Below are 25856 nucleotides of genomic sequence, written 5' to 3'. Positions count from 1 at the left end.
ACCTACTTGTCTGTAATGTCTGATACTTAATTTTAAAATTTAATTTAATTTATTTTTATTTTTTAGTCAGGGTCTCGTACAATACATCCCAAGCTGGCCTCAAACTCACTATGTAGCTGAGCATGATCTTGAACTTCTGACCCCCATGACATCCTTTCCTGTGTGCCAGGATCACAGGTGTGCCTACTACATCCTGTTCATGTTGTGCTGGGGATTAAGCCCAGGGCTTGTGCATGCACTCACCATTGAGCTACGCCCAAGCTCAGGATTTGAGAGAATTTTAACTGAGCAAAGTGAGTTTCTCTTTGGTAGCTCTGCACAGCTCTTAAGATGTGTGAATATTTCTTACTCTGGTTGTATTTCTGGGTTATGTGCTGGCATTGTCCAGCTTTGTGGAATCCTTATATATTGCTACAGATCAAATTTGTGCAAATCACATTGCTAACTCAAGACTGAATAATTCAGCTGTGCCATACATCCCCTCAGCCAGGAGGCCTGCCTAATCTCCAGGCAAAACAGGCTCAGGGCTCTTTGAGGTTACAGAGAACAGAGGTGCCCTGATTCCTCTACCTAGAAGAACTGAATGTAAGATTGTGAGGGGGTAGGGGGACAGGAAGCAATCTCTGCAGATGTATCACTGTGGCTGCAATGGGAAATTGTTCAGGGGACACCTGAGCTGCACTGTCCAATGGCTACTCTGGTAACACACTGCAGCTCTTAGGCTGGTTGTTTCACTGAGCAGGTCTCCCCCTACCCCATGAAGTTCACCATCATGTGACTCCCTCTGGCTGGCTCCCTGTGCTGCTCCTGTCCTGTGTCCTGTGGGTTTGTTTTAATGCAGACTGCTTAGTTACCACTTGGCATGGGTTCCCTTGAGATGTGCAGCCTGTAAGATTTATCTTTGGGTCAGTTCACAACTTATCCCTGACCATGGATGTGGTTCCATTTTTCGTTTCTTCCCTTGGGGTGTCCAGGTGCTGCCTCATGTCAGGTGAGGAAGGATAGAGCGGAACCAAGTTCTATGGTCTACTTCTTCCCTTGGAGTGTCGAGACCCTGATGTACAACGGGTGGGAAAGGGTGAAGGGAAGGCCTGAATGGGTGGGTCAGCAGGATCCTGGTCTGGCAGTGAGTGCTGTGGGGAGGAAGTCTCCTCCGAAGAGTCCAGCGTTACGGCTCTTCAGTGTTACAGCTCTTTTAGAAAACGTCTCTCATAGAAGATAGTCAACAAAACAGCTTGCGCACACACATTCTATTCTGGGTGATTTATGGGCTTATATATGAACCTTAGAGAGTAGAAGCATGTTCTTCTTAGGGTGACGTTTCATTGGCTGATGTTTAAGGTTCTGGGGACACTTCATTTGCATGGAGAGGCATTCCAGGAAGCAGAACCAGTAATTTCACCAAAGATTACATGACATTTCTGGGGTAGAAGATTTGGGGGTCTGATTTCTTAGATCAGGCAGAAGATGAAGCCCTGTTAAGAAAAGGTAGTCCTCCATTTTGCACAGAGCTCAGGAAAGCTGTCCAGACATTGTAGACTACAACCTTAGTAGCGAAGTGTAACCCATGGATGCTCATGGGATGTAGCATGGTGTGTCTGTTGGTGACCGTTATGCTTTAAATATGAAATGCCCTCCATGCCCTCCACAGAGTCATGTTTTGAGTATTTGGTTCCCATCAGGTGGCACCATTTTGAGAAGTTTAGGAAACTCTAGGAAGCAAGGCTTAGCTAAAGGAGACAGGTAACTGGGGATGTTTCTCTGGACATGCATACATACATTGACAGGGACATGGACAAATACATATGCAAACAGATATACAAGCATATACACACACTGTCTAAGTTAGGGTTCTATTGCTGTGAAGAGACACCATGACCATGGCAACTCTTATAAAGGAAAGCATGTATTTGTGGCTGGCTTACAGTTTCGGAGGTTCAATCCATTATCATCGTGGCAGCATGCTGGTCCTGGAGAAGGAGCTGAGAGTTCTACGTCTTGATCCAAAGACAGCAGAAGGAGACTGTGTGGCACCCTAGGCCTAGCTTGAGCATAGGAGACTTTAAGCCTCCTGTCATAGTGACATACTTTCTCCAACTAGGCCACACTTCTTAATTGTGCCACTCCTTATGACCAAGTATTCAAACATAGGAGTCTGTGGGGGGTATTCCTATTTAAACCACCACACACACAAACACATACAGATATTCAGGGGTCTTTGCCATTACAAAGAAGGTAGTTCAGTTCAATATGACTAACTATTCAGTTGTGTTGTTTCAAACTTTGGGAGTCTGACCCCGAGAATTTTTTTTTTAAGGCATATGTAGGCATAGCACAATTTGGTGAAAAGTTTCTTTGTGATAACTAGTTTAATCCCCTGTACACAATAAAGCACAAAATAAGCCAAATAAATATTAGATGTGCATGTGACACCTTTCATAAAGATGGGTTCTATAGACTGACTGGGAATAACAAGTTTATGAGAATGGGTCTGGGGAAGGATCCTGTGTGGTCTCAGTCCTACACACACACACACACATTTGAGACAGGGTTTCATTGTGTAGCCCTGGCTGTCTTCCAACTGACAGAAGTCTGCCTGCTTCTATCTCTTGAGCATTTGGGATTAAAGGTGTGCACCATACACATGGTCTCTGGGAATATTTTATATCTAGCCCCTTCTCCTTCTTTTCTGCTTCTTGGCAGCACGATGTAAACTGTTGTCTCCTCCATGCATCTCTGCTGTGATGCGCTGATACTTTTGACACTGAGCCAAAGGAACCTTTTCCCTTTTGAGATTGTTCTGTCAGGTGTCGTTTCCACATTGAGAACATCACTATCACGATAATGACATCCTGAAAGAAACAGTGGGTTTGCCAGGCAGAGTGGGGAACCTGGAGAGAAAATGGGAGCCCTGTATTCAAAGTACAAGCCTAGTACCTGAGTGTGGAGATGAGCAGCATTTGTAAGGGAGAGCATGTGTGCACAATGAGGGAGGATATCTGTGCACAGTAAGGAGGATGAGTGTGCACAGTGAGGGAGGATGAGTGTGCACAGTAAGGGAGGATGTGTGTGCACAGTAAGGGAGGATGAGTGTGTACAGTAAGGGAGGATGAGTGTGCACAATAAGGGAGGATGAGTGTGTACAGTGAGGGAGGATGAGTGTGCACAGTGAGGGAGGATGAGTGTGTACAGTAAGGGAGGACGAGTGTGTACAGTAAGGGAGGACGAGTGTGTACAGTAAGGGAGGACGAGTGTGCACAGTAAGGGAGGATGTGTGTGCACAATAAGGGAGGACGAGTGTGCACAGTAAGGGAGGATGGCACATCCCTCTCTCGTCCTTAGCATGTGGATACCTCACATCTTCACTGTGCCCATGCTCTAAGTAACTGTTGCCGGAGAGGACTTGTAAAGGTGAGACAAGTAGAGTAGGAGGAAGGGTAAGAAAGCGAGTGTGTGCACTGCCGCTGAAGAGAGAGAAAGCCAGGTTTCAGCTGAGATGCCTTACATTGTCATCCCAGGCTGAGGAGGAGACTTGCTGTGAGTTTGAGGCGGCCATTTTATGCAAGGCTTTGAATGAAAAGCCTCCTTCCATGTGCCAGACAATTGTCCATCACTGACCTAGATCCTCAGACTCCCCCATCCCCATCCCCCTTTGATTCAGATGGCAAGGCCAGGCTTCAGGGGAACACAGGAGGCCTTGGCATGGCTGACACTTCAGTAAGGACCTCTCTGTGCACATGGGCAGGAGCCGTGATGTAGTTCACGGCAGTCTGATAGATACATGTCACATATCTGTCAAGTGTGTGCAGTATCTGGGAACACCAGGCTTTAAAGTGACACTTTACAGGTCTGTGTCTGGGAATATTACAAAGTGAGTGCCCTGAAATTATTTTCAGTTCAAAATACGTAAGACTATGAGGCGCACATGTTTTAGAGGACTGAAAAGGAATGAGTAGCTAGTGGTGCTTGTGCTGGTTGATTTTGTCAACTGGACACAGACCTTGATCTATTTGGAAGAAGAACACCAATTGAGAAAATGTCTCCAGCAGATTACCTGTAGGCAAGCTGAGTACATTTCCTAATTAGCGATTGATGTGGAAGGGCCTGGGTGCTACAGGAGAGCCAGCTGAACAAGCCATGAAGAACAAGCCAGTAAGCAGAGTTCATCCTCGGCTCCTTCAGCCCCTGCCTCCAGGTTCCTGCCCTGAGCTCCTGCCCTGAGGTTCTTTGATGACAGTCTGTGATGGAAGCATAAGCAAAATAAATCATCTTCTTCCCCAGATTGCTTTTGGTTAATTTTTTTTTTTATCACAGCAAAAGAAACCTAAGACAGTGGTGACTTTCCTCCCATATGCCCCTGGCTGCCTCATTTCTTCTCTCCCTTCAGATCACGACTCGTCCTCTGAGGTGCTTGAGATGGAGCCAAGACCTTGCAAATGTTGTGCGCCCCTGCCCCCTTTGCCCATTTTGGAATTGGATTTCTAGTATTGTTAGTTTTTTGAGTTCCTTATGTATTCTAGGTATTGATTTTTCAGATTTCACCCCTTTCTGCAGGTTGTCTCTTTGTTCTGTTGATTATTTCCCCTGGAGAGGCTTTTACTTTGATGGAATCCTTTTTGCATGTTTTATTTATTTATTCTTTTTTTAACTTTTTACTTTTGTTTTTCTGCTTTGGGCTCATAAAAATTATTGTATTGAATTCTTGAAGTTCTCCCCCCGCCTCAAATTCGTGTAGTTTTAGAGATTCAGATCTTAAACTTAGGGTATCCAAGGCTGGCCTTGAACTCTCCCCAAGCATCTGGATGATCCTGTTCTTTTCCGACTTTGATTCATTTTTTTCCCAGAATGGAGAGTTTCCTCCTGTGGATGCTTTTCCCAGCTGCACTGACTAGCAAAGCTGTCCTATTTGTCACGTTTGTTCTGTTGCCTTTGCCAAATCTCTTGTTTGTAGCTGTGCATTCACCGAAGGGATCTCTGACCCCTGTGTTGCTCTGCCACGCTGCTTTGGTCTTCATGATGCATAGTACGTCTATAAATGGGCACTCTGATGCCTCCAGGTTTGTGTTCTTGGTTTGTCTCTTTAGGGTGTGTTATATGTCTTATGAATTTTGGTGCTTTGTGAAAAATGGGGAGAGAAGGGAGCTTGAATTCACTGTGCCAACTAGTATTACCATTATATTACTGAAAGGCACTGTGGAAGGATCTAAAACCAGCACAGGTCTGCCAAGAAAGCTCACAGAGCAGAGCGAATGCTATCTAATAACCTGTCACCCCAGTATTCACCAGTGGTGGAGGAATGGTCTCAGAAATGTTTGTCTCAATAGCTAATTAAGCTTAATAACGACAGGCTCAGGGGCTAGTAAAATGCTTAGCAGGTGAAAACACTTGCCACACAAGCCCGACAATCGGAGTTCAATCCCTGGAACCACCACTGAGGAGGAAGGAGAGAGCCATTTCCACAGTGTTGACCTCTGACCTCCACATATGTGCTGTATCATGCACCTGCCAATAGTAATAAATAAAATTTAAAACGAAAGACTAGTTAATGGTTAACAGTGTATCATAAACCCCTCAGAAGGAAAAGAGTGTTTTATTAACCACTGTATGTTTGTGTGTTTTAAGCTATTAGATTTACAAACCAGTATAGTTAAATGAAAACAGCTTGACCAAAAAAAAAAAAATCTGTCATAAGACTTTGAGACCATTAAAATACAGAAGAAAATAATGAGAAGAAAATTAAGGCCCAAACTGGATATGGTGGCACATCCTACCACTAGGAGGTTGAGGTAGGGGAATCATGAGCTCAAGGCTAGTTTAAGCTACATAGAGAGACCCTTCATGAAAAAAGTCCAGCTGCCATGTGTGGTACCAACGTACTGGTGCCCTTTTCTGCCTGTACCAGGAGAGACTGCAGCGTCTGGGCCATGTTGGTCTCGGGCTTGTTTTCCACTGAATATTAGCTCCTTGTTGTTATGATAAAACACTTGAAAGAGCAACATCAGCAGGAAGGGTTTATTTGCTTTACAGTTTAAGAAAAGATAGAGTGAACAAGACTGAAAGTTAGATGGGAGGGGTATGAGGCACTTGACCACACTGGGTTTCAGTCAGGAAGAGAGAGATTAATCCTGTTGGGTATCTTGCTTTCTCCTTCTTCAGTCTGGGTCTCCAACCCCATGGGATGGTACTGCCCAAATTTGGATCTTCCCTCCTTAGCTAAACTTTTCTGGAAACACCTTCATAGACCTGCCCAGAGGTGTGTCAACTGGGAGGTTCTAAATCTTTTTAAGTTAACAATGTAGATTTGTCATCACATGGAAATTCTTTTTTTTGTTAAAGAAAGCATGAAAATTTATTTATATTTTGGCACATCTTGTTTTTTTTTTCTACCCTAGCAATAGAAATGTACTCTCTTGATACCTAAACCAAAATTAAAATGGAACCCAAACTAAACCTGGTAACAGGCCCTGACACTGTGTAACGTAACAGCCTAGCATTCAGAACTGTGCCATGATGCTCAAGGCCACCAGTCCAGCTTTATGGCAGAACAAGAGAGAGCAAGGCTCACTGTGGCTAATTACAGACAAAGCAAGGACACAGGGTGTCCCGAAGATAATGAGGGCCTCACAGATGCCAAGTGCCCCTATGTTGGTGGAAAAGAGTGCCTGTTGTTCCTTTGTCCACACAACTTTAATGTAGGTCTTGTCATTGGAGTGTGCAATGTTGTGCTGTTTTCTGACAGCATCTAACATGGTGAGCCCACTTCCAGAGGCTCCCTTCGGATGATCCAGTGATAGCTTGAACCCTCTGTCTACCCCGCCTTCCTGAGATAGCCTTGGTTCTCATAGTGTGTCCTCAGTTTTACAGGCCTGGCTTGATCCCCAGCAGAACTTTGTGGCTCAAAGATAGAAACTGTGGCAGAAAGAAGTGCCACACATGACTTTTCTTACATGTTGAAAGTGGTTACCAAAGGCTGGTGAGGAGGATGAGGAAGGACAGGGGCAGGCTGAGCAATGGGGACTGAGGTACATTTAGGTACAACACACATATCTCATGTGCTATGTAAACTATATTTTTCAAAAACCTAGAAGAGATTTTGAATATTTACAAAATATGAGATGGATACGTGCCGTACTTTGACCATTAGACAATGTATAATTGTATCAGAACATCACACTGTACTCTATAAACATGCACCATTTTGGTGTTTGTGCTTATCAAAAGGTAACAACTTTGATGTGAAATGAATTAAAAGGTGTTGACTTGCTGGTAAAAAAAAAAAAAAAAGCTGCAGTATCTTTCTGGGAGGCACAGAGGTTGCCTGGTAGCTGTGCATGGTTAATGTATATGTTCTGCCTGCCCAGTGTTTCACACATTGTAAGCAATGTTGGCTACATAATTAGATAAATGGGGATGTGGGCTCCCTACTCAAGCAGCACGAGCCCAGTGTGACTGTCCAGGTACATGGCATGGAGCTGGCTCCCTGCCCCAACTCTCTCTCCTTTTTTGGCAGTGTGTTACTGTGTGGTCCAGTCTGGTTTCATACACCTGTGATCCTCCTGCCTCAGCTTTCTAAGTGGTGTAATTATAGGTTTACTATATCTGGCTAAGAAAATGCTCTTCCATGCCAGGGACTGAGCCAGGAACGAGAATGAGCAGGTGGTTATGTCCACACCCCACCACTGAGTTACTGTCATCCTTTATTTTTTAAAAAATTTAATTAAAAATTTTAAGACGTGATGAAATATATGTCACAAAATCTGTTATCTCACCATTTTAAGTGCAGTTGACACACGAGGCACAGGCTATGCTGTGCAGTCCCCAGCACTGTGTGTCTGTAGAAGCTTGTCACCCTCGAGAGCAGAAGCTCTGCACTCACCCCCCACACTCTCAGCCCTGGAGCCGGCTCCCTGCTTCTCTCTTCCCACTTGACTGCCCTTGGCACCATATCCAAGTGTTATCTGTCACACGATTTGCCTTTTTTCGAATGGCTTATTTCACTTGGCATGATACCGTTAAGATCAACTGCATGGTGTGTGCCATGGTCTCTTCCCTTTTAAAGGTTGAGTGGTATTCCTTTTGGCTAGATCTCATTTACTTATCTACCACCTCCTTAAGGAGGTAATACTTTATCGTATGCATATGTTCCCTCTTATTCTTCTGTGACTCAACCAACAGTCTCTTCTATTGCTTCTACAGTGCTACTGTGGGCATGGTTATATACAACATCCTTAAGGTTGTATTTTGGATCCTGAGGAGGTAGTTAAGGCTTTGGTTTTGTTGTTGTTGTTTGTCTGTTTTTAGTGAGACAGAGTTTTTCTGTGCAACAGCTCTGGCTGTCTTGGAACTCCATCTATAGACCAGGGTAGCCTTGAACTCACAAAGATCCACTTGCCTTTGCCTCCAGAGTGCAGGGATTAATGTGTGTGCCACCACCTTTTTGGTTATGTAAAGTGTGAGGATCAGAGTTTACTTCTCACCTGAAAACCTTGGCCTGGTGGGACACGTTTGGAATCCCTGCAGCTTGATGCCGGGCGGCCTTGCTGTATCAGTGAGCCCCAGGCCACAGTTAAACAACCCTGAGGATGGACTCCACAGCTGACCTCTGACCTCTGGGCTTCACACACTCTGGACTGTGTATGAATGCCTCTCTGTGCTCCCCCGTGTGCACAAATACGCACCCCACTTCAAAAAAGGCTGTTTTCAGTTATTTTGGTTGTTACTTAGAAGCTGCTGGATGATGTTGTGTGCTTCTGTTCATAAGGTTTTGAGGAATCTTCATGCTGACTCCCTTAGCTGTTTCACCAACCCTCCCCCCTTCCCTCCTTCCTTCTTCCTTTTTTCTTTCTCTTCTTCCTCCTCCTTTTTTGACAGTCACATCTAAAAGGTGCGAGGCTGTATCTCATTGTGACCTTGCATTAGATTGGTCCAGCTTTGACTTTAAATTTGTTTTCAGTTGCCATGGTGACTGTTCTCTCCTTTGCAGGAAGGAGATCAAATCCCTGGAGCAGTCTGGTTCTCTCAAAGGCTCCTTGAGCGCAGACCAGCAGCTGTCTCTCATCAGTGGCTGCGGCAACCTAGCTGAAGCAGTAGAGGGCGCCATGCACATTCAGGTGAGTCAAAGCCAAGGTCCCAGGTTTGAAGACCGGAGATTGTCTTCCAGCTTCTCTGGAAGTGGCAAGATGCAACCATGGACGATGAAGACATTTTGTACTTTCAAGGTCAGAATTTTGTTCTGTGTGACATGAAACAGGGTCATCAAAACATCTCTTGTCCAACTCCTCACCAACTACTATGACGATGTGTCTTAAAGTTGTTAAAATATTGAGGAAATTAGGGTTTTTGGACTGATGACGCTGCTTTATTTTGTTCTATCTCTTGGAGCTTGCTATATAGACTGGGCTGGACTCCAACTCATAGAGTTATGTCACAGGAGTGCTGAGATTAAAGGTGAGTACCACCAGGTCTGGCTTTATCAATTTTTAAAATGAACACATTCTTGCTCTAATAAGTAGAAAGCTGAAGGAAGTCACCTAAAAGAAAGTCTTTCACAGCATTTAGGGTTTTGGACAACTTCACTGAAAGAGGGAAAAAGGAATTCTCACAGACACAATTTCCTCCATGTTTTCCTGGAGAGCGGCAGTGGCTGCTTGAGACAAGAACCTGGCATCTAGGAGCTGGGAGGAAGCTTTCCTGACCCCTCATGTGCCCACCCTGCCAGTTATCCCTGCCCATCTTAAGTGTAACTGTCACTTTCTGCTATACACTTGGAATGAGTTTACCCGAAAGGCTATTTCCAGCACTCCCCAGTGTTCATGTTTTAAGGGCACACTCTGAGAACATGGAGAAGCCAGAGAGATCAGTTGTGTTTCACATGTGGACCCTGTTCCAAGAGGCTTTCCTTGTCTCTGTGACTCTGGGTCCTCCACTTCACCAGATGTAGACAGCATAGTCACACAACGCTTTTCAGGTGCCATATGTTTCTTTTTTGTTAGTCTCTGTAAGTCTCTCACATGATAACTTGAACTTTGTCACATACGTACTTGTTTAGGTAAGACAACATGAATAGCGTTTGGGACCATCTGTGTGGTTTTGGTATCCACAGGGTGGTCTGGGAGATATCCCCAGTGGATGGAGGGATTTTTCCCTCTTCCTTTCCATCTCCCTTCCCACCTCTGCCCCCACATCTTCCTTTTTGAGACAACATCTGGCTGTGTAGCTCAGGCTGACCTGAAACTTACCATGTAGCTCAGGCTGGCTTCGAGTAGTCCATTTGCCTCAGTGTCCTGAATGTTGGGATTATAGGCATGTGTGCCACACTCAGTTGTCTGTCCCTCTCTGTCTCTTGGTTTGGTATAGGCGGTGTGAAATGCAGGGCCCTGTGAGGAGGCAGAGGATGTTTGGGTGAGCCTGCAGATGTCCTACTTCAACATTAACTCAGGCTGGCTTTCGGAGAGCACAGAAGCCACCTGGGTCTTTATCCTAGTGGAGCAGCTTCTTAGTGTGGGTTTAGCTTTGAAGTATTTGTGTACTTCATATACTGGGATTGTCAGGAGGGGGTAGAACAATTCAGATAGTGGCAAAGACAGGAAGGAGCCTCCTTCTCCGAAGCCTGTGGTTCAGAACAGACTCAGGTCAAACAGGTCTGGGAACAGTCTTGGTGCACAGTGGCTGGGAAGCTCTGACATTAACTTCTGAACTCCACTTCCTGATTTGCATGAGGGTACTCACCTCTCTCTGGAGTGGTGTGAGGATTTCTGTTTTGGCATCTATGTAAGGTAAGTCTCCTGGAAGGCAAGGCTCTCTTTATCCAATGTTGGGATGAAAAAGCACCTCGTTTGGGGATTGATTTGCTGTAGTTACTGTCAGCATCCCCAGGGGACTGGTCTAGGCCCACTGTGAGTACAAACTCCCAGCCTGTCCTGGTGCCTCATAAAACACAACATGGTCTTTGCATAGAACCTGTCTCCATCCTCCTGTGGATTTTAAGTAATCTCTCCGTGACCTATCATACCCAACACAACAAATGTGCTGTGTGATTATGCTGTCCACTTTAGGGACAAAGCTAAGCCACATGGAGAAGCTGCTCCCCGTGAGAAAAGTCTGCAGATATCTAGTGTAGGCACATTTTTTTTTCCTTTGTATTTTTAATCTGAAGCTGATTAAATCCCTGGAACCTGCTGATGAAGGGGCATGGCCACATCTACTTAAGTGGTAGAACTGTTGTATTATAATTACATACATGTCTGACTTAGTTATGGAGTGTGATCTGAAATGTGGATTTATTGACATATACTATAATGTTTCTAGTTTCTCATTTCACACAGCGTTTCGGGCCTGTGGCTCACCTGGCATCTCTCATTCCAGCACTCTGTCACACCTTGGGTCTGTCCAGCCAGGTGACCAGAGCATCTTTGCTTCTTCAGAAATGCTCATAAGTTTGTCTTTCTAATTCATCCATGAAATGTACGCCCCGGCCAGGCATGGTGGTGCATAGTACTCCAAGCACTTGAGAGGAAGGGGGGATGGGGGGGTTCAAGGTCATTCTTCGGTAGCTCTAAGCTGGCCTGTACCTGTGAGACTGTCTCTACCCTCCCCAATACCTCCCAGAAATAGAAAGAAATACATTTAATCCCATCTGAAGTTACTAATTCTCAAACACTGAAGTTATTTTTCTCTTCTCTAACAGGTTTGTAGTGAGATAACCTATCAAGCACTCCTCTGATGTTTGCCTTTAGAAAGTTTATTTACATGTATCCCAGCGCCAGTGGACAGCCAGCCATGCTCCAGGGATAGTGAATACGCCTGTGTTCAAGAACTTTCTTGCTATTGTTTTCAGGCTGGCCTTGAACTTATGGTTCTAGTAATACTCCGTGGCCTCAGCCGCTCTAGTGCAGGAACACCGGCAGGTACAGCCGTGCCTGGGAGTTTCTTTGACTTGTCTCCCCACTTTTTAAAACTGGTTTAGCAGATAGTTACAACAGCCACCTAAATTAGCATATTGTGGGGATGCAGAGACGACATGGCAGTTAAAAGCGCTTGTTGGTGTTTCAGAGGATCCGGATTCAGTTCCCAATATTGACATGGTGGCTCCTAACCATTGGTAACTCCAGTTGTAGGAGACCAGACACCCTCTTTAGACCCATATACATATGTGCAAGCAAAACACTCATACACGGAAAATAAAAAAAACTAAAATGGAAATCTTCAATACTATGAAGACACTGTAGTGGCTTGGATATAAAGTTAATCCTTTAAGGGACAATCTTAAGGGGACATGTGCTACCGTATAAAGTCCGACCCAGCAAATGCTTCATAAATGATAGTTATTTTACAAATTATATACTGTATAATTTGTACATTTTTTTTGACAGCAGATGAATGACATGGGGCATGAGGTGGCGTTTTCTGTGCAGCCGAGGCCATAGCTGAGGTCTGTCTCTGTTTTCCAAGTAATGAATGTGTTTATGTTGAGCTCTGTCTGTTTTGCGGAACAACCTGAGCTGGGAGGGGAGGGAAGGGGAATGGAGGGAGTGATTCAGATAGGTTTAATTCCTGTAAGGGACTATGTTGAGAAACTGCCTCCAGGAATCCAGACACAGGGAGAGAGAATGCACAGGACTGGGGAGGTTTGAGGCAGAGGACTTGACAGAGTTTGAGGTGGTGGGGGGAGGTCAGGATGGGGACTGTATTCAGAAAGAGAGGAGTGGGGGAGATGAGTGTGTATGTCCTGGAAAGTTCCTGTGGCTGTGACAGTGCAGCATGGAGGAGAAAGCAGAAGGGGGGGAGGCGTGATTCTGGGTGACTTAAATGCCAACTCGGGGTTACTTAGATGAAATGAGTTGACATTTCTAATATGCCAATAATAACACTGGAACACTCGGTGTTTTCCTTTAGAGAGAGTGAGATTGGGTTATAATTTATATTCCAAATAGAATCTTCCAAAATGGATGTCCAGGAGAGTGAGGCTAACCAGAAGGGAAGGTGGGAGAGAAAGTGTGGCTATCCTGTGTGCTACATGATTTGTTTTCTTGGTTATGTTTGTATAAGTTTTATCTTTTCCTCTCCCTTCCTCTCCTTCCTTTCTTCCCTCTATCCTCTCCTCCCTCCAGGGTCTCATTCTGTTCAGTGCAGGATATCCTGACTATGTAGCCCAGGAACCCCAGGATATCCTCCTGCCTCAGCCTCCTAAGAGCCAGGATTATAGTCATGAGCTTGTATTACACTTGGCTTGTAGTTTCTTTACACACTAATTTTTAAAATTCTCACTTCTTTGTTGTGTTGGATGTCAAGCATCAGGGTGTTGCGTATGGTGTGCCAGTTGTCCACTGTGGAGCCACAGTACACAAGTTCGCCACTGCTGCGCTACATCTCAAGTGCTTGTTTAGACCATCTTGCTATGTAGCAAAGGCTGTCCCTGAACTTGTGATCCTCCTGCCACCGTGCCAGACAAATGATAAACTTAATAATCCAATGTCTATAATTAGTACCTATCAATATTGCAACTTTGGTTTACCAGACAAACAAATGAAAGAAACCCCCCATAGAAGAACCATGTAAAGCCATGCAACATGTGCTAAAGACTCTGCTGATATCCAGGAATGTTAACTAGACAACCTGGAGATGGCTAGGTGTGGTGAGTCATTCCTATAATTGCCATTTAAGAGGTAGAGGCAAGGGGATCGATGCGGACTAGAGGTCAGCAAGTTCTCATCTCACAAACACGTTTATGTATTCTGTGTCACACACACACACTCACACACACTCACTCACACACTCATATACACACTCAGACACACACTCAGACACACACACACTCAGACACACTCACACACACACACACACTCACACACACTCATACTCACACACACACACACACACACACACACATTTAATTTCTTAAATAAGGGTAGAAGAGCAGTGTTTGGACTTAATTTTCTATCTATGAATGTCAGGAAAGCTGAAGTTTCAAAAAGCCCACTGGTGCCTGTCTACACAGCCGCACTCAGTAGAGAACAGCTCTGTCACTGAGATGTGGCTTCAAACCTCTAGGACAGTCAGGTTTTGTTTTTGTTTTTGTTTGAAGTCAGGATCTCCTGTTGCCCAAGCTGCCTGTTACTAAGCCTGGCCCAGTAGTACTGCCTCAGGAGCTTCACCCATTCCCGTTTCCACAGTTCCTTCTTCCTTGTAGAAATAGGTTGCTTGCAGGCTCTTTTCTTTTCTCAAAATTATTTTTCTAGGGAAATGTTCCAAAGCAGGAGGCAGAACTTGAGGCTAAGCAGATTGATCCAGGGAGCTTGCCTGCCATAGCTCCTCAAACAAAAACAATCCCCAGTGTAGGATTTGCTTAGTCCCTGTGACAAAGCCCCACTGAGGTGTGCTTAGTCCCCACCCCAGCCCCACACATAATCTTTTACACAAATCCCAGAGGGGAGAGGTGCAGTGGAGGTTTCCTAGCACTCTTGAAATGTGGGAGCCTCCAAGACGGAAACCTGAATTTCTAGAATGTAGTGCAATTTTGAAATCAAATCCTGCCTGGCAAGAAAGTCTACAGTAGTGGAAAGCAGGCTGTGTCTCAAAAGCCTGTCTGAGAAAGTTGTCCATTAGAGAGATTTACAGCTTCTTAGCTGCTGGAGCGCTCTCCCTGGGGATCAAAGTGTCCAGTGAGAGCCACAGGGTAGCTTATTAACTCAAAAAAGTTGAAATGGAGCTTGCTTCCAAAGGCCAGGCCACGGCTGAAATCTAGAACCCCTAATCACATGTAGTCCCTGTAGATGAAGGGATGGCACATTATGATCTCTTCTTTCTTTACAACTTGGAAAGTGCTGGTCTCATTTGGAAAGGACTTCCAGACCCAGGCTGTTACAGGAAGCTGCACTCTTAAGTGGCAGCAGTATTGAAATATCTGTGTTCAGTTAAAGAGTAGCAGCTTATTAGACCTCTGGTCTTAGTCAGTGAGGCTCACAATGGTGCTAGTGAGGATGGGCTTGGTTCAGGGAGCACAGGCTGCTGAGGGGGCGGCATTGAGCGGGCAGGGGTATGCCCTGAAACTGGAGTTCCATGGCTCCTATGTGGCATGGAACTTTTTGCAACAGGCCTCACTAGCCATGTGACACCTTGGATTCCATGGCTCCTCTGTGGCATGTCTTTTTGCAACAGGCCTCATTAAGGCATGTGACACCTTGAGTTCCATGGTTCCTCTGTGACATGTCTTTTTGCAACAGGCCTCACTAGGCATGTGACACTTGTTTTCTATGTTAAAATATTTTTTAATATAGGTTTTTGTTGTTTGTTTCGTTGCTTCCTGGGGATTGAATCCAGTGTCTTGTGTCTACTAGGCAAGAGTTTTACCACTGAATGTAGCTTTAGCTCTTCTACACTTTTAAGAAATAAATTGGGTTTACTGAGGTTGTATTTATTCATTTGTCTGTTTGCTTTGTGACAGGGTCTCTTGTATCTCAAGCTGGCATAAAACTATTTATGTGGCTAGGGTTGGTCTTGAACTCCTAAGTACTGGGATGACAGATTGCATATAGGCAAGGTATCATATTATATTGAGTGTGCTTGTCTGAGTGTTCAGTACTGTGTGCCTGTGACACAGCTGGCCTGTGAGCCACACAGGCCCGAGGGGTTGGAGTTCATATTTAATCAGAGGAACTTGAGTTTGGGGAATGGGAATAGTATAATTTTGTCAAATATGTGTGTTCCACATCTATGGATCCAGCCAATCACGGACAGAAACTCTTTAGAAGAAAACAATCTAGGGACTGGTGAGGTGGTTTAGCAGGTGAAGGTGCTTGCAGCTTGTCACAGAGCCCTACAACCTGAGTTTGATACCCGGGACCCACACAGTGGAAAGAAAGAACTGACTCCTGAGAGCTGCCATCTGATCTCCATGTTCCATGGTGTGCACTCACATAGTCAATAAATAAACGTAATAAAAAACATATACTGGGTTGGAGAGGTGGCGCAGGGGTTAAGAGTGCTTGCCGTGTGTGCTTCCAGAGGACCTGAGTCTGGTTCCCAGCACTTATGCCCAGCAGCTCATGACTGCATATCACTCCAGTTCCTCAGGTACCAGCATCCTCTTCTGGTCTCCATGGCACTGGCACACATGTGGCATGCATGTAGACAAACACATATACACAGAATAAAAAAAATATAAACACATTAGCTCTATTCCACCTCCCTTGCCCCAACAAAACCCCAAACAATACAGCTGAGTGTGGTGGCACACACCTATGATCGTAGTATTTGTGAAACTAAGGCAGGGGGATTGCTATTAGTTCCAGGCCAGCCTGATTGGATCTCTGGAAGCACTAGGGCCAGCTTGCCTGGTCTGTGTTGTGAAGTTCCAAGCCGGTGAGAGATCTGGTGTCAGACAAAAAGTGGAAGGCACGTGATGGTGACCCACGCTTGTTGTCCTCTGACCTTCATCAGAGAACTGTGTATATGTGTACCAGCACCCACATGTGTGCCCCACCGTACCTGACTCCCATACTGGAAAAAAAGGGAAAGAAACCCCTCTGAGATTGTGACTGGTGTTTGGGTGACTATAGATTAGTCTGAAGAACTGAGTTACCCCTTGGGAGCCAAGTACGTTTTATGCTCCTTTAGTTAGATTTGAACTCTTCTCTCACGTGTTTTGTAGATTTTAATGTCAAATTTGCATGCATTCTGTCAGATATGTTTGTAAGTTCTTAGTGATTTCAGTTCCATTTCAAGAACTCTGTCAAAAATAACCCCTTCCACTTGCTCTGTTCATTAGCCTTAGATCCCGGGGTCTTGCTAAACTCCTTCATTGTCTCTACCAGTTTCTCAGTGATGTTTTAGGATTTTCTGTTAAGACAGGCAGGTGTCTGATTGCTATGCTTTTTATTGATGGAAGATTTTGGTGCTGACCTAGCTGTCTCGTGTGGTATCGATCAGGAGTATTGATCTGATACCCATGCCACTGTGTCATGGTTTTTATTGGGGGGGGCAAGCATTCTGGCTTTCATGACTAACTGTGATGTTAGAATTTCTTTTTAAGTTTATTTTTGGTGCCTTTTATCAGGTTGAGGAAATTCCCTTTATTTCCAGTTTGTTGAATGTTGATAATGGATGATTGTTGAACTCTGAATTTTGTCAAATGCTGTTCTTTGTTCACTAAGAGAACTGTGTGATTGTCTTTTTAATCTGTTATTCTGTATTCCCCCCTTCCAGGAGAACAAACTCAGAGTCTTCTGCATATGGTGAATTTATTTCAGAATTTTGAATCAACCTTGCATGCCTAGAATACTTGGTCATGATGTATTTCTCTTTTTATGTTTTCTGGGTTTATTTGGTTATTCTTTTTTTTTTTTAATAATTTATTTATTTTTGAACATGAAATGCTTTTTTATAGCATGTTTCACAAGGGGAGGGGGTAAGAGGGGCCAGATGGTGGAAAAGTACAAAATCTTCTTGGCCTGTGCCTTGAAACATGTCATGGTCTATACGGTACACTGCCTTGAATTATGATCTACCTGCTGTTCTTCAGAAGATATGGTACACTGCTTGAGTTATGGTCTCCCTGCTATTCTTAAGATGATATGGTGCACTGCTTTGAGTCTATCTGCAGTTGCTAAGCAGGATCTTGCAGTTGCCAAGCTTCAGAGGACATTGTGCAGGTGGGGAAAGGTAGGGGGTGAGGGTAAGGGCGAGGGTCCTGGCTTCTGGCATCTCCCCCTTCTCTGTTTAGTTAGAGAAGGCATCTTATGATCAATCCCAACTATGTGAATTTTGAATTTGGATGTCTAATTATGGGGGGTCTTAGACAAGTTCACAACCCCAAAACACTGATGTGAGACGAGTCACATCGATGGTCGAAGGTTTTAGGCTGTCGACGATGGGCAACGTCAAGGGACTCCGATGTGGGTGAAAGGAGGGTGAGGGCCCTGTCTTAGGCCATGTAGGCTGCACCCACTCCCAGCACCACGCACTCCTTTTCGGCTGCATTGGGTGGGCCCCTGGGAAGTGGACCTACAATAATCCCGTCATTGGGCTAACTCACAGCCATCCTAGTCCCTTGTAAATGTTCAATTTACCAACCATTTGTCAGTTTGGGGTGTAATATTGTCATAAAGGAAGGCTCCCCAATGTTAGCGGCCATATCAAGGGCGGCCTTGGTTTAGGAAAAAGCCAATTTTTGTTGTGGTGATCAAGAGGCCAAGCTCTCTATCGAGAGAAACGGGGGCAAAGCCAGGCATACCAGGAACCCTTCTGGAGGGCGTGGAAGTCTAGCGGTCGACCGTAGGGGGGAGGCAGGGGAGCTGGCAGCTGTGTCAGTCTCCTGCAGAGTCACTTCTGGATCCTCTTCAATTTTCGGCTGATGGTAATGAACTTCAACCGTCTTCTTGATGGCAGCATCAACCTGGTTCCGTGGATGACAGGTCGCGGGTTTTGATCTCTGTCTCGCTTAATCTTGATGTCCTGCGCACATCCTCTCAATGAGGGTCCGTCCAGAGGGGTCCGTGCCTCGAGCCCCACGTCTGGGTGCCACTTGACCCGACTGGCAGGCCCTAGTTATTCGTGGGGGCGAGGAGGACTGCAACCTGCTATTCTTCAGAAGATATGGTACACTGCTTGAGTTATGGTCTCCTTGCTATTCTTCAGATGATATGGTACACTGCTTTGAGTCTATCTGCAGTTTCCAAGCAGGATCTTGCAGTTGCCAAGCTTCAGGGAACCTTGTGCAGCTGGGAAAAGGTAGGGGGTGAGGGTAAGGGCGAGGATCCTGACTTCTGGCCCATCTGGATTAGAACTTCTAATGGCAGGCATCACGGGTGATTCATTTTTGCCTGGGATGCTGCGTGAGTTCAAGCTCCTGGGAGTCCCTGTTTCTCTCGGTTTTCTGGGGTTGAGTACGGAGCTGCCGCCTGCGACCTACTCTATGCTCGGGCCCAAACCGGAAGTCTATTTGGTTATTCTTTAACTAATTATACCATTTGCGTGTGTGTGTGTGTGTGTGTGTGTGTGTTTGTGCGTGTCTGTGCATACATACACATACATTTTTCTCCTTCTACCACATGGGGTCCAGGATCACACTCAAGTAATCAGGCTTGGCAGGAAGTGCCTTTAGCCGCTGAGTTGTCTCATGGGCCTCAATTGGTTGATATTTATTAAAGATTCTTACATATGTCTTTATGAGAGATATTAGTTTGAAATTTCTCCATCTGCCTTTTGTCTCAGTGTAAAATCAGGTCCATAAACTAAACCAGGGACTGCTCCACTGTCCACTAACAGACCTATGTGGAAATGACTTCTTTTTAAATGTCGAGTGCACGTCACTGGTAAAACTATTGAGTGATTTGGTTGTTTGCAAACTTTTTAACAATGGGCTCAGTCTTTTAAGGAGATGCAGGATGGGTTACCCACTTCTGTTTGAATAACTTTGGAAGTTGTTGTCTTTTGAGGAATTTGTCTATTCATCCAAATGTTTGAATGTATGGAAATACTGTTATTAGCAACGTTCTTATTGCCATTTTAGTATCTCGAGTTGTTGAGTTGTTCTTCATGTTTCCTCTCTATTGCAGATATCCACAGTGAGTAGAGTCTTTCTTTCCTTGGACAGCTGTTCAGTGTTATGAATCTTTTCAAATAACTAGTTTTTGGTTTTATTTATTTTCTCTTTAGTGAGTTTTCCTTAGAGTGTACCAATTTCTGCTGTTAACTTTATTTCCTTCCTTTTGCTTGTTTTGGATTTGATTTGTTTTCCTTTTTCTAAGTGCTTAAATTATGAATGTAGAAAATAGGTAAGTTGGATTGAGTCCTACATTTTCAATTCCCCTCCTCTTCTTTCTCCTCCTCTACCTTCTTCATCTCTCTGTCTCTCTCCCTGTCTCTCTTTCTTTCCCTCCCTTCCTCCTCCTTTCTTCCTCCCTCCCTCCCTCCCGCCCCCCCCTTTCATTTCTACTCATTTTCAGCTTTATTGGGTCCTCACTTCTGTAGTCAGGTGATATGCCGGGCTGTGTTATTTATTGCTGCATGCCCCATTATCTGGAAGGTGCACAGTTTTAAAGTAATGGAGATATTTATATTTATATTGGAGATACTTTTCAAAGTGGCCCTGGCTCTGTTCTCTCTTGACACTGATATTGGCCAGGGCTGCTGTCAGCCAAGCCTGGGACACCATTTTCAAGACAGACTTCTCACGTTTGCCAAGTGAGACTCATAGATCTGCTGACTGACTGCTTTCACAATAGAGTAGCACATGGCAAACACTAAGTCTCAGGAGTCATGAGGCTGTTCCTTCCTCATCTCTAGGTCACACAGGCCAGACCTGTTCACCATGAGCAGGGACAGTACAAAGGCATAATTTCCAGTGTCACCAGGATCCGTCTTGAACACCAGCTGCTATGCGTTAAAGGTTGCTTTCTCTGCCATTCTCACCCAACATTTTACCACAGCACCCATCTCTCTCCTGAAATCTCTCGTCATTTTGTCACCAGAATATTTAAGATAGCAATCTTTACTTAAATTCCCTGTTTAAAGGGCCCTGTCTCTAGATTTTCACTGGATCCAATTCCATTGGCTGTTTTTCTTCCTTTTTTTTGTGTATTTTGTTTTCCTGTAATTTCCCACTGAGTTCTTCCCATTAGGTTGATGGTTTGAGGAGTGGCATCCCAGCCAAGAAGTTACCTGCAGGTGCATCTTGCTGTTTCCGTAGTTACCTGAGGCCTGCCGCCTCCTCCGGATGCCTCTGCATCTGCTTCCTGAGTCCCACAGCAGCACCCACTTGGCTCCTGGGCACTTTTGCCGTCAAGGAAAGCTCTGCCCTCCAGCTGCACCCAGACTTTCCTGGGGAAGAGCTTTCTGAGGTGAACATCACTTGGTGTCTGGGTCTCACCCTAGCACACACTCTGGGCTTACCGTTGCCCTTCTCTTGCTCTCTGTAGTTTTTGTTAAAGTTTGTCATCGGTATGTATCAAGAAAACAAGTCAAATCATGAGAGCCTTAGCTTCAACTCATTGTGGATGAAGGCACAGAAAAAAACAAACACTGCAGCATCCTTCTCCTTTGCTTATCATAGATAATGGATGCCTGAAGCTGTGGAGACTTGGCGAAGCCTGAACACCCATGTTTTCCACACACATACATATCAATGACAAAATTAACATACAAACTGCTGTCTGTATCCCAGGCTGAAGTGGAATTCCAGGATTTTTCTTTCTTTTATAAGCTGCATCAGAACACTAGTACTTAACATAAGGAAAGCGGGCTGGACATGGACTCACATACCTATAATTCGCTAGCCACTGGGACAGGAAGATTATCTTGAGTTTGGGGATGCTTGGGCTACATAAAATGAGCCTGAGTCTGACCTTGGTTGCAGTGAGACCATGTCTCACGAACAAACAAACAGATCCCCCATTTATTCAAGTACGCTAGGTTACAAATGTTAGAAGTGGGGGTGAGAATCTAGCTCTGTTGGCAGAACGACTTAGATTCACAGAGCCAGGTCCCATCCTGAGACCCAGGCGATTGTCTGTAGTCCCAGCACTTGGGAGGTGGATGCAGGAGGAACAGGAGGTCAAGGTTGTCCTTGGTTACGTATCAAGCTTGACACCAGCCTGAGGACTAAACAGCTGAACTTAATAATATATCCATTTTTCCACATCTTTATCATACTGACCTTCACAACTATGCATTTGTATGGGTTGGGAAATGATTTACACACATACCACTCAATCATTAACTATATTTTTACAGTTGAGCATTCATGCCCAGGAAACAGTATAGTTCAACACATTGAGGTAATCTTTCTGGATCGAAGACTGAAATAGTTATGACTGTAAATGTGCATAGTATTGATCGACTGCTAAAGGTTTGTGTCTAAAATAACTTAATGGGAGCTCACTGGGCTGCACTGGGCTCCTTGTCCTGGGCTTGTGTAAATGCAGGTTGGTCTTAGCCAATTATAAAGGGCCACTGGGCACTCCTGGGTAGCACGGGATTTTCCACTGGGTTATCAAGTGAGACCACTGCTCAGACTTCAGCCAATCAGGTCATCCCATGTAAGCCTTCTATGCACATCCCAGTGACAGAGCCCCAGGCCCTCCTTGGTTTGGTGATGCCTACTTCAGGGATAATGGTTAGCTCAAATAAACTGTTAAGTTTAATGGGCCTCAGCTTGTCTTTTCAAGTGCTAGTAAAGCTTACTCTAGTGCAAGGCTCAGCACACCTTCTCTTTAAGGTCCGGGCCATAAATATTGTAGGGTTTGAGGACTGGGAAGAGTCTCTATTTTATATTTATATATTTTTTTTATTTGTGTTTGTTTGTGTTTTATAACCTTTCATTGTTAGTTTGGAGCGTGGAGGGGCTCCACTGACCCAGGGCCATGTTTGTTGACTCCTGCTGACTGTGCAGAAGGTTTTTGCTGCTGCCCTTATGCCAAGCCCTCTGAGCCCCTCCTGCGTCTACCACTTCTAGTCTAGGTTGGTCTTTAAAAAGCTGTAAGCTCTGGGATTCAGGACTCAGCTTTGTCCTTAAAGTGACCTTCAGCATTTGTGGGAGATTGGCTCTAAGACCCTCTTCTGATACCGAACTCTGAGACCTTTGTATGGCATGGTGTAGTATTTGCACAGATATAATACATACTCTGCCATATGTTGTAAGTCATCCCTAAATGATTTATAATAATTAATACAGTATATAGACTATGTGAATAGTGGCTATAATTGCCTAATTTAGGCTATACATTCTTAGTAAAGGGATTTTTAAAAATACTATTTGAATGTTAGGGATAGAGTTCAGGGCCTTGTACAGCATCCCACCACTGAGCTGCATTTTCAGACCACAAGAATGATTTTTCAAATATTAAATATGCAATTTAGTTGACTTGTTAATATGAAGCAACAGAACACCCTGTTGGGTTTCTTTATGTAGAAGTTTGACTCTTATGGGCTTGATCTCTAGGTATTTGATTTCTAGGTAAAATTTCCCAGCCATTGTCCCTGTTTCCTAGCCATCTTCTGTTAATAGAAGGAAACTGCTTGCTTGATTTCTTGAGTTTTAATTCCTACAGGTAGGGACCTGGGTTTGAGCAACAAAGACTTAGTGGAACTGATGTCTGCAAGCTGAGTCCCAGTGCCTATGTGTGCCCTGTCTGCCTTACAAAGCGTCGAAACCACAGGAAAGTGCCTTCAAGCAGAAATAATTTGTTCAGGAGCGACAAAAAGGGATATAATCCAGATGCAAGCTATAGCATGGTGTAGGTATGCCACACAAGGGATGCTTCGGCAGTGAAAGGGAGAAATTCAAATAAGTCACTTCCATACACAGTCCCAGGGCCTTAGGTAGGCACTGACCGAGGCAGGGGTTGACACTTAGCTGACTGGAGGAGAGGCCACTGGAAGAGCACCTCTCCTGGGTTGTACGACACCTCACAGAATGTTCCAGAGAAACCTTGACAGAACAGTCTGTATGTACAGTGAGGGTGAGCAAGGCATGTGGCTGTGAAGATTTTCTGGTGGAGCTTTCTAGAAAGTCCTTGAGACAGTTCTTATCTTTCACAAGCAAGGCACCAGCTCTTTACTCCTTGTCTTCTTGGCTCTGGGTATAGTCTGCACCCAACAGAGAATGACTTTATCTTGGTATCGGCTGTCTTCTCAAAGCTGCAAAGCAGGTGGCAATGGGCAGAGATTGTGTGTGGACTGAGGCCCTGGGCAAGGTTTCTGAGGTGTGTCACGATGAAAACCACCTTTGGGGGTAGAAGGTTGATTTGGCTTTGTCACGCATCCTAGGTCTAGACGAAGGGGAGATTATGGTGGTTTTGGCTTGAGTCTTAATGATAGCACTGAGTGTGGAGGAGGAAGTTGAAGAGAGGGGCTTCCTGGATACTCTTGGCCCACTTGGTAATCAGAGAAGTCTGTCATATCTTAGAGTGCTCACAGCTCTAGACCCTAAGGTGTACAAGCTCCCCAGTGATCCTTGCACAAGCCCCGTCCACTCGACAGTCATTTGGAAAAACAGAACTTGCGAAATGTGAAAAACATTCTGTCCATCTTTTCTCTCAACATAACCTTTATTTTTTTGATAATTCCTTCTTGTCCTGTTCACAGTGGCTTCCAGACCTAGGCAGGAGATTTGTTTTCTTCTGTGTATTTGCATTCTCTCTCTCTCTCTCTCTCTCTCTCTCTCTCTCTCTCTCTCTCTCTCCACCCCTCTACCTCTTTCTCCCTCTCTTCCCTTTCCCCCACTCCCTTCTCTCTCTATCTTTCTGCCTCTTTACTGGGGACATGTATAGCTTTCAAGGATAAAATGCAATCAAGAAATAAAATATGTTACCATATACATATGAGACAGAGGCAAGTTTTTCTTTGTGGTTATGCAGTCATATACTGCATGACAAGCTGATGGGTCCCATAGACTATTGCCATGGGACTGATAAGATTATATGAGAGCTGAAAGCTCTTTATCCCCCATTGGTACTAACAGCATACTGCAATGTGTCAATCATGCATCTGGTGATGCAGTACAAGCTGATTCCTATGCTACCAGGACAGTTACTTCAGTACACAATGCTTAACCATTATAATAAGCAATCATCGTACTAGTATGTGTGTTTACTGTAGCATACTTTTTTTTTTTTGGCTTTTCGAGACGGGGTTTCTCTGTGTAGCCCTGGCTGTCCTGAAACTCACTCTGTAGACCAGGCTACAGAACTCTCGAACTCAGAAATCCACCTGCCTCTGCCTCCCAAGTGCTGGGATTAAAGGCGTGCACCACCACTGCCCAGCCTGTAGCATACTTTTACTTATTATTTTCTTTCTTTCTTCTTTCTCTCCTCTCTCTCTCTCTCTCTCTCTCTCTCTCTCTCTCTCTCTCTCTCTCTCTTTCAGATGGGATTTTACTGAGCCCAGGCTGGCTTGGATCTTACCAGGTAGCTGGCCTCAAACTTGTAGTAGTAATTCTCCTGCTTCAGCCTCCATGGTGTGGAGATTCCAGGAGTACCCCAACATACCCCAACATACCCCAACATACCCAGCTTGTACTATTCTTTTAAATTATTATTTTAGAGTATAGATTTTTACATATAGTATACAATATATAACATATAATGTATGTCATATGATATATACACACATATATATGTATATATAAAATACTTTACATATATCTTGCTTTGGTGGTTAATCCTGTAATTCCATCACTGGGATGATGCTGAGGTAGAAGGACCAAGAATTCAAGATCAGTCTCAGTTGCATGTGTAGTTGGAGGCCAGTCTAGGTTACATGAGACCTTGTTGTACACAACACACAATACACACAACACACACACACATACACACACACACGCTCTTAGTACAAAACAGTGAGTGTGTGATATACCTCTAACTTACCATGTCTTGTTTTCATATGTGGTGCTAGGGATGGATGATATCCAGGCCTATCAGGCCTCTTCTCTCCCACTGAGTTACCACCTGAGTTGCCACCATGCCTCATGAGTGACCATGTGTAGCCTCCAATCAGGACTAGCTAGATTTGTGCAACTACATTCCAGTATGTTTGCACAACCACAAATAACCCTCTCACGCAGCTCTCAGAAGTATGCCTACCATCAAGTAACACATGACTATATTAGGTTCTGTGACCAAATCAGGATCTGAGAAAGTGATTAGTCAAGGAATGAACAAAGGGGCATTAAAGTCACAGGTGGGGAGGGTACCTGCTTTACTTTCCACCTGATTGCAGGGAAGGCCTGAAAATGGCCAGCAACTGTTTACTCTACAAGCCCCCCAGTGACGAAGGAGCTGGAACAATGACCTGTGTGTCTTAGATTGTGTGATCTGCCAGATCAGTAGGAAACTATTCCATGGCAGTCTTCTCTTGTGGGC

General features: G+C 44.6%; 1 protein-coding gene across 1 annotated transcript in view; it reads left to right on the top strand.

The window, feature by feature from the left end:
- Window positions 1-25856, top strand: part of Cryl1 (crystallin lambda 1) — a 126082-nt gene that overhangs the window by 26372 nt on the left and 73854 nt on the right. The window contains exon 3 of the mRNA XM_028787211.1: window positions 8984-9110. Coding sequence (XP_028643044.1) covers window positions 8984-9110 — 127 coding nt within the window. The remainder of the gene's footprint in view (window positions 1-8983; window positions 9111-25856) is intronic.

Source organism: Grammomys surdaster, unplaced genomic scaffold (genome assembly GCF_004785775.1).
Source record: "Grammomys surdaster isolate TR1022 unplaced genomic scaffold, NIH_TR_1.0 125617, whole genome shotgun sequence".
Taxonomy (NCBI): Eukaryota; Metazoa; Chordata; class Mammalia; order Rodentia; family Muridae; genus Grammomys; species Grammomys surdaster.
This window is presented reverse-complemented; position numbering and strand designations above follow the sequence as displayed.